This window comes from Podarcis melisellensis, assembly GCF_964234715.1.
Source record: "Podarcis melisellensis genome assembly, chromosome: 13".
NCBI classification, from domain to species: domain Eukaryota; kingdom Metazoa; phylum Chordata; class Lepidosauria; order Squamata; family Lacertidae; genus Podarcis; species Podarcis melisellensis.
The window spans coordinates 50,986,863-50,999,024 of NC_138545.1; the positions used below are offsets into that span (position 1 = coordinate 50,986,863).

Here is a 12,162-nt window from a genome sequence, read left to right on the forward strand (position 1 = left end):
AGCTGCCCGCTCCCTGTCCCTCAGAAATAGTACTTCTGTCTTGTCGAGATGAAGCCTCAATCCACTGACTGCCATTCATCCTACAACTACCTCCAGACACTCACACAGGATGTTCACTGTCTTCACTTATGAGAGGTAGAGCTGGGTATCATTCACATATTGGTGAACACCCAGCCCAAATCCCCTGATATCTCCCAGTAGTTTCATACAGATGTTGAAAAGCATGGGGAGGTGAGTGCCCAGGGGTCCGAACACTCATCTCCCAACATCACTTTCTGGATACGGCCCAGAAGGAACAGTACCACTCGGCCTATATGGTCCAGAAGGATACCATGGCCAATGGTGTCAAAGCTGATGAGAGATCCAGCAGAACCAGGAAAGTTTTCACCTCCGTCCCTGGCATGCAAGAGATCATCAACCAGTGTGACGAGGGCAATTTCAGTCCCAGGGTGGGGTCCAAATGGTCTTCATCCTCCAGACATGCTTGGAATTATTCCACAACCACTCGCTCAATCACCTTGCCCAGGAATGGAAGATTTAAGACTGGGTGATGGCTGGCTATAGTGGCCAGGTCCATAAATGGCTTTTTAAAAGAAGTGTTTTAATAACCAGCTCTTTAAGGGGTTCTGGGAAGATTCTCTTATAGAGGGAGGAATTCACACCCACACCCACACACATCCTATTGCCCAGCCCTGTCTTGCTTACTATTATGAACCAGGAAAGGCAAGTGTCAAGAAGACAAGTAGAATGTTTTACTGGTTACACTGGCAAGCAGCCTGTCCACATCTTTGGGGGCAACAGGCCAGAGGGAGCAGATAATCAAGACCCAAACAATTAGAAGTTTATAAAAGATGAAAACCAGCACTAGAATTGGGCTCAGAAATACCTTGCTTGCCACAATTTGTGAGAAAAGGGAGTGGAGGGTTGCCTCCTGGAATAGTTCATTTCATTGACTGCCACTTATTTGATAGCCCCAGCTGTTAAATTAGGCTGACAAAATTCCATTCACAGTGCTTTGTATGCACCTGATCCAGCAATACTGGAATCGGAAAAGTTGAACTTACCATGAGGTTCCTTACTGTTTGTGTTTATAGACCAGGCAGCATTTATCCTGCCTTTCTAATTGGTTCCTATTACTCACATAAGTTTACATCAAATAAACTCCTGCAATTCATAATACAAAATATCTAACACCCAAACAATACAAAAATACTTTAAAAGGCAGAGTCAAAGACTTTGTGACCTATCTAGAAAGAACATTCTCAGAGTCAAGGCTTACTTCAGTATCCTCCAGCAACATGAGGCACAAAACAGTGCCATTTTTCTAGAAAAAGAGGTGCTGGAAGTCACCATAAACACATCCCTTGTTCTCTTATAATGGCAATAGCGCCCACTGGAGAGGTGCCAGAGCTAAGTTATGGTGATGTTCCAGCTGAAAAAAAGCCCTGGACACAAAGGACAATTACTAAAGCAGGAGCAAATAGCCAATCAGGGAATTAGGAGATGGGATAAAGTAAGGTGTCAGAAGGCAGAACAGAGGAGTTTCTTATGGAAACCTTGATCTACTCTGGCTATGAACCTTGTACTCACTGGAACTGAACTCAAGGTTGGTCTGCCTGCCCTCCTACAATAGGGGTTGCCATTTTTTTTGAGCCAAGCATATATGGAATGTTGAGCAACTGCCATGAGTGCTGCTTATAAAGATGTCTGACATGCCTTTTAAGACTTGGGTCAGAGCCCTTGATCTAAGACACCCTAGATAAAAGCCATCTATGATAGAAGCAAAGGAGGGAATAACTGGTTGACATTTGTGCCAGTGTTGGAGAACCTTACTTGTGGATGCACAAAGTAAGGCCAACATATATGTATCACTGCAGAAGAGCAAACCTCTTTCCAGCTCTGCAAGATCTGAACACCATGATCTCTGTGGCTATCGTGAAGCCAACAGAATCACCTCCATCCCCAGTGTTCTCACCTTAAGGAGGACACTTGGAAAAACAGGGGGAAAGAAAACAAGCAGCCCTTTTGACCACAGAACCAATAAAGCATGAGGCACTTCTGCTTCTTAAAACCTGGTTGTTTACTCAAGCACCCCATCTGTTCATGATCACCCTGAAAACCTCTTGGTGGAGTCCATTCTTCCGGTCTTTCTTCTGGCAGTTGAGCCAGTCTGTCTGAGTATTAAATATATTCTCATTCTCCACTGCAGTAGAAAGCTGATTCTTTTAAAACTGTGTAGTAGTCAAAACATGAAGCAGTGAATTTTTTTACTTGATGAGGAAACCATGGCAGACTAGACAATTGAAAACAGTGTCCTAGATTCCCTTGCCCTTCACTGGAGCTCTAACCAGAAAAATGCCCAACTATGAATAAGCATGGAGCCTCTTGGTTCCTAGGCACGCAACTAGGGCTGCAGTCAGCTCTGTAAAAGCCCCAGAAGCAGAGGGCAAGGCAAAGAGATGAAGCCTTGAATTGCTTTATAGCACACACAAAATGGGGAAAGCAGCTGAAACTGAAGCATAGAAATGTGCAAATTGGCTTCTGCCTGGTCTACAAATGGCATGAAGTCCCTTGGGCAGAGTTCTGTGAGAAACTGAGGCTGAATCATGAAAGGATGGTGTTGCTGTGGGTGAGAAATTTGGGGTATAAGAATTGGGTAGACAGTTAGTTTCGGAAAGTGTCGCAATCTCCTTGAAGGAACATGTACATAACTTGGGTACAGTAGTACCTCGGGTTACATACGCTTCAGGTTACAGACTCCGCTAACCCAGAAATATTACCTTGGGTTAAGAACTTTGCTTCAGGATGAGAACAGAACTCGTGCAGCAGTGGTGCAGCAGCAGCAGGAGGTCCCATTAGCTAAAGTGGTGCTTCAGGTTAAGAGTAGTTTCAGGTTAAGAACAGACCTCCAGAATGAATTAAGTTCTTAACCCGAGGTACCACTGTACTTGATTCAGTACTGTCACTGATTCCCCAAGTAGTATTAGTGACATATTTCCAACTTTGGCTAGTTTGCTAGCTACAGCTGTACCTGGACAAGGGTAGCAATGCCACAGTAATCCATGAAGGTAAGGGGAGAAATACAAGTTTTTAAAAATAAATCTTACCTTTCTTGCTGTACCCTTTACTTCAGAGATACACCAAGAATATCACACACATAGTGTAAAAGGAAAGATAAAAATAGAATATACATAAAAATACACCATCATGGATATACAATTTTTAGTCTTGTTGAAACTGGCTCATAGCATGCCCAATCATCTGAGTGGATTTGCATTCTCTTGTACCATATTATACTACTAACCAATAAATACACTTAATTTTTCCACAAAGAGATCAGATTATCTTCCTTCTTTGACTCTTCCAATATTTATCAATTTAACCATATTCACAATATCCCATACTATTTCCTCCAGTGCTCACTTTTTCCCAAATAGAACAGATGATCAGTCTAGCAGCTGTCAATAAACTTTGAATTCCCTACTTCCAATAATAAATGCTTTGTTAGTCCAAATAATTAAAGGATCCGTTGGCAGACACCATTATCACTTCAATAACTTTTACTATGCCAGCCGAAGATTTCACAATCTTAGGGCAAGTCCAAAATACATCGTATTTGTCCGTGTATAAGACGATGCTTTTTGCTTTAAAAATGGGCAAAAATTGGGTGTCGTCTTATACACGGATAGTGAATGCAGAGGGGGGATGTGTGATTAATTGCAGCAGCAACTGGGCAGGTGATTAGTCGCTGCAACAAGGCCTGCTGGCGATTAGCTGTGGCTGTGGTGATTGGGCAGGTGACTGGCGGCTGTGGCAAGGTGGGCAGGCAATTGATGGCTGCGGCAAGTGGGTGGGTGGGCTGTTGGTGGCAATGAGCGGGCAGACAATTGGCAGCTGTGACGAGATGTGCGATCAGCACTGGCTGTGGTAAGCGATCAGCAGTGGCGGGCAAGTGAGTGAGCGAATGGCGGAAGTGACCTCCCCCACCCCCCAAAAAAGCTAAACAACTTAATTCCTTAATTTTGAGTTTTTAAAGAAATAGGGGTCGTCTTATACATGGGAGCATCTTATACACAGAAAAATACAGTACTTAACATTCCAGCATCAGCTGCCTTACATCTCCAATTTAATTACTTGTATCATAGATATGACTGAGCCATAATGGTATTAAATAAACAAAAGACGAATGTATAAAAACTTGCTTTAGGTCTTGAGCTGATTGTATAAGGGACATTTTGCCAAATCCAACTCCACTGACCCAGTAACATCTCATGTCCCACGTCTCCCTACCATTTACTTTGAGAAATACAGGTAGAGACCATTTAGCGTGTGTTCAATTAACACGCGACAGCCAACACATAGGTCATTTTGGACACAGAAAAGGACAGAACAAAGTGGGCTTATGCATGCTCTCCCGATGCACAGGGAGTGCCAGGAAGGCAACACCCAGGCAAATTGGGGATTGCCTGTATTAAGTGTTATATAAATAATCTTAATGATTTTGTATGATTTGCTTAGTAAATTTTATGAGTTTCCTCTCATCAAATTTACAAATTCTATCCTTTCTCTAAACTGCCCATGTCTTACCAATAAGGTATTGGCTATATTTCTAAACTGCAAGTATTGATAAAAGAGAGGATAATTTTGTTGTATATTATTAACAATCTGATTGCAAGTTTTAACAGTACCCTCTTTAAATAACTTTCTATGTTCAAAATGTCCATGAATCTTTCATAAATTAATATTATACCCACCGCAAAAAAAAAAAATCTCTTCCTATATTTCTTCATTAGGTTAAAGTTCTGTGAGAGGTGATAGTTCTGGACTTGATTTATGTTTATATATACTTCAAAGATCTCATAAAGTTTTGGTACATGGATTTAATTTAATACCCTTATCAAATTTTGTGTAGTGTCAGTCATTTTTAAAAATTCTGCTGAAACAATGAATTGTTCTAATATGATAGATCTGTCTGGGTGGCCCCACTGCGGTAAATTTGTACGCACAACTGCATCATATTATTTACTTAAAGGAGGGAAGGCTAGTCTACCATTCTTAAAATTTGATCATTTTTGCAACAACTTTTGAGCTTTTTCTTAACCCAAACATAATACTGCCAGCTAGTAATTATTTTATAATTTATTCCTAATGGAAGATTTAAAAGAAAGCATCTCTGGAAGCACCAACATTTTAAGAGCCACGATTTTGCCCATCCATGAAATTTCCATTTGGGTCCAATGGGCTATTTCTTTCTTACCTCCGCCACTAATCTGTCATGAATATACTTTGCACGCCCAGGAAGTAAAGCAATCCAGAAGCTGAGCAGGGCCTATGACTTACATCAAATAGGAATGCCACCCCCCACCCCCCGGGATTGGAGTGCTATGGCACTAGCCCCCACCTGGGAATCTGGACCAAAGCAGCTCCATCCAGCTTCCTTTAACAGGATATCCCTTTCCTTCAGAGGGGCATGCGAAGGCTACAACCTCCCCTCTGACCAAGACTTACCCAATGTCTAAACCGCCAAAGTTGTAAAGATTGCTATGAGGGAGGCAAAACCACAAGGATAGAGCCAATTTGCTGCACGGGAAATTCCTGCCTGGCCTCAAATACAATGACCAATGATGTCCATAACAAGGTCAAGCACAGAGCAGAATACAAGGAGAGGAGGGGTGGGAGATCTGGCAGCAAGTGGACAAGGGAAACCCTTCTTATATACCCCAGGAACAGATCCAAGCAAAGCCTGCAGGCTCAGCTGGGCCTGTCCCTTGGTCTCGGACAGCCCCCTAGCCTGCCTGCAATAGGCCAATTTGCGGGCAGCCTTGTATCCACAGCCAAGGCTGACAAGGTAGGCTGCAAGCCTTCAAAGGCCAGCAGCTGCTGCCAAAAGGCACCCTGTCACTGGATTGTGTTGTTGGGAGGGTGGCAATGGCCCCCAACACTGCTGCGGCTGGAAAGGGCAAGCATACTTAGTACATCTCCTAAATTTTGCATTTTTAATATATTCCCAGATATGGAAACTTAGGGTGCTAGTCTAACCTGTTTATTCATATTCAAGCCCTCACTAATTCAATGTTCAGATTTTGTTGAATTAGTCTTATATCCATATGCCATGCTAAATTCATTAATTAACATAAGTACATTCTCAAATGATTTTTTTCTGGATCTCTTACAATTAATCACTGCTACATTATTTGAATAAAATTAATGTTGAATTCTTCTCTCCCTATTGTTACTCTCTTAATTGTCCTATCTGGTCTAAAAGCTTCCGCTAATGAGTCTACAGACAATGCAAAAACTAATTGTGACAAAGTGCATCCTTATTGGGTTCCTGTATTCATTTGGAATGGGTCAAAACTTGTTCCATTCATGAAGATGAAAGCATTTGGGTCAGCATATATTAGCTCAATCCAGGCAGTAAAATCTCCATTCAATCTGATATGATCTTACAACTTGATAAAGAAACTCCCACTGCAAACAGCTGAAGACTGGATTTGTTGATTATACGCAGGAATGAGGTACAAGGTAATGTCCAACCACATAGCTTTTGGCATCTTGCAAAGGTAGATCACTACAAATTAGCTATATGGTCTACCACTGTCTTCCTTTTCTTTTTCTACTGCTTATTGTTTAGTAGATATTAAAAATGCTTTGCTTGTCTTTTTCCTGAAAGGATGATGATGCTACCGTTTTACTACAAGGTCCCCCCCCCCCCCCGCAAACAACTTGCAGACACATCACTTTTATACAACTGTTTTGTTTTCCACAATACAGAAATCAGAGGAACTCCATGTTCTTGAGGACTAAGCTGAAGTGATTACCTTGCAATGTATCCAACACTGCAGCTCTGCTAACACAAGGGAATTCCATGTGCCCAGTGGAACTTTATCTTTCTCTCAAGCTTCCCAAACACCCTCAGAATCAGTTTCAGGATTGGAGGATGCTCTGGAGCAAATTTTGATTTCTTCTCCTTCTCTGTGCTCCCAAAGTCACATTGCATCAACACAACCCACTGGGACAGCACTGGATATAATCCCTTACTTTTTTGTTAAAAGCATCATGGAAAGTATAAAAATAATTTAGCTATGAAACTAATGAGAAATTGGTACCTAAAAACAAAACCTTGAAAACTTATTTACTGAAACAAAAGGTTGAGGTACTATAGGTACAATATAGCTATTGTGGAAAATAATTAAAGATCTAGAACTCTTCTGAATACACAACGTATATGATCTCTGCTACTACTAAAACAAACTCAGGAACAAACACACTAGATATCATTTCACTAACATTAACTCTCATGCAGTATCAAAGTTTTTAATATTAAGATTTATTATGACTAGAGCTTTGGCAAGTGCATAATTATTATTTGTGGAGTTCTAGATCAGTGGTTCCCAAACTTTCCCCCACAGATTTAAAAATTGTTCATGGACTTAGCAGACCACTTTATTATTTCTCTGCCTGCTGCAGCAATTGTAGTATGCTGTGCTATATATCCTGCATGATATTTCAAAAACCCCAAATGCAGTTTGTGGACCACAGGTGGTCCAAGGACCACAATTTGGGAACCCATGTACTTGATTGCAATTTTTAAGTTACTATAAAATATGCATATGCTATTAAGCTAACAGCAAGTAATTCTACTTGCCTAGTTTCTAAGGTCTAAAATTTTCCATCATCAATTACACTCAACATATGTAAGCAAGTTCCATGCGTTGGATTCCTGAAAAAGCAAGCAAGGACTGTGTACCATCTGTTCTAATGAGCAGGGAGGGCTGGACAGTTCCTGCTTGTTCTCGCCTCTTCCCTGGTTGCAGGGTATTGCTGAGGCACACTGACTCTGGCAACAGATCAAGATCATTCCCTCCAGAGATGATGAAGTCACAAATACACATATTTTATAAATTGCATTTATGTAGGAAAACAGTTTTTGTTTAGCCATCCTTAACCTGCATGGCTAAATAGCTGAAAATATTTGTTGTATCACCAGCATGGCTGAGATCGTGGAGGTGTGATTCAATACCACACATTAACTAGAAGCAGGACACATTAACTAGCAGCATAGGCTATCAATATAGTTCTCTCCATGACTAGACACAACTGATGAAGTCTCAGCACATGTGAGTTGTCTTTCCTACTACAAATAGTCCTTCAAACACAAACTGTGGTACTTGCAACATTCATGGACAAGGCAGGAACACATCACAAGATACTTTTCTAGACTTCTAGAATTATAAGCAAAACAATCTGGGATTCTGCTCAGGCTTGACTCCACCTAATTTCATGATACATCTAGTTAAAACACTCTCGGCATAAAAGTTCATAGAAGCTTCCAACAGGGTTGGGCTGTGCCACACAATAGAGTTGATGTGGAAATTCATTCAGTTCGCATTTTAATGTAAACCAATCAAATTTGCACTTCTCAAAACCAATTTACAAAATGAAACATACTTTGGAATCTGTACTTTTCAATTTTGCAATGCAAAAAATGTAATGTAAAATGTGTACAAAAAACACACGAGGAAAATGCACAAAAATACAGAGATTAGGGAAAACAATGTATAAAATTGCATTAGCGAAAACTGCTTGCAAAAATGTGTATTGGGGAAAATGCACACAAAAAGGTGTACAGGTTTTCAATAGAAATGTTTGTAAAAAGTTTGCAAACTGATATAGAAATAAACCGAAGTTTGGGAAAAGGAAAAGGAGAAACAGAAACAAAAATTGCCATGTGATCATCTGTAGTTCCTTCCACCTATGATTATTCAATACAGGAAGAGCTGTAGGACATGCTTATGGGTAAGATTTTTTTTAAAAGTTACTGGAACCTTATTCCACTAAATAAGATTTAAATCAAGAAGTAAGTCTCAATTCTGCAGGAAAATTAGAAAGCATTATCTGAATAGCACTTGGGAGATAGAGGAAATGAATATTTGAACTTAAGTGGTATGCTAGCATGCTTGTGGTTAGCTTTCAGTAACTCATGAAATTAAGAAATTAATATGACACTAAAAATAATGGTTAATTTCTGAATGTCAACTCTTGATTTCAGATGTCAGAGTAAGTAGATGAATTTCTATTATTTTAGACAAAGGAGATACATACATTCTAGAGAAAGGAGATACATTTGTCTTGAAAATGTGTATATATGTAGAGAAGAAGAATAACCCTAAATTATGCCAGCCCCTGTGGGAAACTTACTGTTTAATGGGGACAGAGTTTCAGCTTGTGGGGGGGGGGTTGTTTTTAAAGTGTTCTAACCTGGAAATTAACTGTTTTAACTTGCTTTTTTTCAGTTTACCTTTTTACATTAGTTAGGTGTATACGTTATTTTGTTTTAAGGGGGAAAGGACAGGGCTGGGGCAGGTTCTATTAGAGAGAATGCATTCAGACACCCAATCTCAGTGATCACAGGTAGGAGAAGGAGTTACACTAGGGCCAGACCATGTAACTACCGGGGCGGCAGGTTTAGTCGTTGTTTGAAGGCCATCCCTGCCTGCAGGTCTGGTCCTGACCAGAAGGATACAGGTATCAACAAGGGTGACCCCCATGACCTTAAGCTGTTGCTGTGCAATGCCATGTCAATGATTCACAAGGCCAGTGCCATCCATTAATTGGTCGTGGATGGAGGAACTGACCTGGCATGTGTAACAGACACTTGGCTGGACATGGCAGACAAGCCTGTTCTTGCTGCTGCTTGTCCAACAGGTTTCTCTTATGCACAGCAACCCAGGTTATGTGGGCAGGGAGGCAGGGTGCAGCGATTTTTAGGAAGTCATTAGCTTGTGCCAGGCTTCCTATTGGGGAGACCCAGTTTTCTGAGTGCATGTTCTGGAAGTTGGGCAATAGGGACAGTACAGGATTCCTATTGGTGTACTGACTTCTCCGCTGCACCAAGGATTCCCTGCCCAGCTGCTTCAGGTCATGTTGGATGTTCTCCTGGGTACAGCAGACTGGTGGTCTTAGGGGATTTGAACATCCATTCCAACACGACCTTACAAGGGGCTGCTCGGGATAGTGGAAAGCATGGCTTCCATGGGACTGTCCCTGAATACGTTTGACCCAACATAGCTGTGGACATGTCTTAGACCTGATGTTTATGTCTATGGACATGGGTAATCTGACACTAAGTTGCAGTGAAACCAAAGAAGTGCCATAGTCAGATCACTTCCTGGTGCAACTTATTCCACTAAATAAGATTTAAATAAGATTTATTCCACTAAATAAGATTTAAATCAAGATTTAAATAAGAATTAAATCTGTGACCTTTCCCCTCAAGGGAGGTGGGACTGATTTGAATGGTCCACCCCTGCCACTTAATGGGTCCAAATGGCTTTCAGAGAGTGGTATGGGGTGTCTTATCCCATGTTGATGGCCTTTCAGCCAATTCCCTTGTGGCCTGCTGGAATGCAAAGTTAACCATGGCTACCAAATATCTGACTCCAAAGTGCCCTCTCCAATTGCATGGAACCCAGATGAACCCATGGTTTCCCCCAGAGCTGAGGACGATGAAACAATTGATGAGATGGCTAGAGCAACAGCGGCGAAAAACTCTTTCTGAATCATATGGGGGGCTGACAAACTGTTTCCTGGTTCCATTCCCCATATGGCCATGGTATCCTTCTGGACCATATGGGGGGCTGGGAATTGGGAGCACTGTTATGCAGTGGTACTGCTCCTTCTGGGAATATCCAGAAAGTGGTGTTGAGAGATAATGTTCGGACCCCTGCTGCTGCCAGACAGGTGACTGGGAGTGGCTGATGGGACCATGTAACGCCAGTCATAAAAGATCTATACTGGCTCCCAGTATGTTTTCACGCACCATTCAAAGTGTTGGCGCTGACCTTAAAAGCCCTAAATCACTTCGGCCCAGATACTTAGGTACAGCCTTGAGGGCCTTCTGGTGGTTCCCTCAATGCGAAAATTTACAGGGAACCAGACAGAGGGCCTTCTCGGCAGTGGTGCCCTACCTGTGGAATGTGCTCCCATCAGATGTCAATGAGATAAAGAATTACACATCTTTTAGAAGATATCTGAAGGCAGCCCTGTATCAGGAATTTATTAACATTTGATGTTTTATTGTTTTTATATGTGCTAGAAGTTACCCACAGTGGTTGGGGTATTGTTGCTGTTATTATTATTAAACCATGCTCTAGTGGGATAAGCAGGAAGGTACAAAGTGCACTTCAGGCTCTTCTCTTTCTCCTATTCCATTCACATATCCAGGACTATGACTTGTGTGAAGTTTAGTTTCACTTACCAAAAAACATACTATGTTGTTACATGCAAATCTGAGATAGTTTAAACCTCAAACTCTCGTCAGCTTCACAAACCAGCTTCATAAACTTTAATCTAACTTTTTAGAAACTAACCTGCTTGTTTTCAAACACGATCTCTGGTCTGCCTGCAAAAACAAGTCAGGTTTGTGGGAAGCTAATCTAAATTCTTCTAGTCCTCCTCCTGTCTGACTGAGAGAAGGAAAAGTGTTTATTTTCCTACTGATTTGGTGCTAAACTGTCATTCACACTGAAGAATACAGAAAGTGCAATATATAAATAAATTCCGAGACTCTTTTTCAATACTGCTCTTTCCAACACTAATGATTATATAAGATAATTCAAAGAGTCCATTTTAAACTAAATATACCTTTATAGCACTGTAAATGCACTTACCCTTCCAATCTGACATCAGGTAAAGATCTATTGAGTGCAATCCTTTCACTTGCCATTAAATTAAACTGGTTTATTTTAAACATTTCCTTCATTTTTTCTTGGTCCTCTTTAGGAATGACAACAGGTTTCCCCATTTCTCCAGGGCCTTCATGAGGTTTTTGTACAAGTTCTGGAACTAAAAAAATATGTTTGTATTAAAAAAAGAATTTAAAGGGAACTTAACATCTGTACTTACACTGGTATAACCCCAGTAACATCCTTTTTTTAAAATCCACTAAATGGAAAGACATTTTAGAAGCAAATAGAAAATAGGATTTAAAATTGTATGAGATAGAAAATAAAAAGCATCAGTTCTCTAGAGCAAGCTTATATAACTCACTTTGATTTTGTATACAGGCTATTCTGTAACAATTGTTGTAAAATAACATACTGATTATGACACATATATGACTGGAGAAGATGAACAGATGAAAACAAAATGCCAAAGCAA

The 12,162-nt window shown here is 40.8% G+C and overlaps 1 protein-coding gene across 1 annotated transcript in view; it reads right to left on the minus strand.

Moving 5' to 3' along the window:
• GALNT1 (polypeptide N-acetylgalactosaminyltransferase 1) overlaps nt 1-12,162 on the minus strand; it is a 56,580-nt gene that overhangs the window by 22,762 nt on the left and 21,656 nt on the right. Inside the window, exon 3 of the mRNA XM_081884116.1 lies at nt 11,673-11,847. Within this exon, the coding sequence (XP_081740242.1) occupies nt 11,673-11,847 (175 nt within the window). The remainder of the gene's footprint in view (nt 1-11,672; nt 11,848-12,162) is intronic.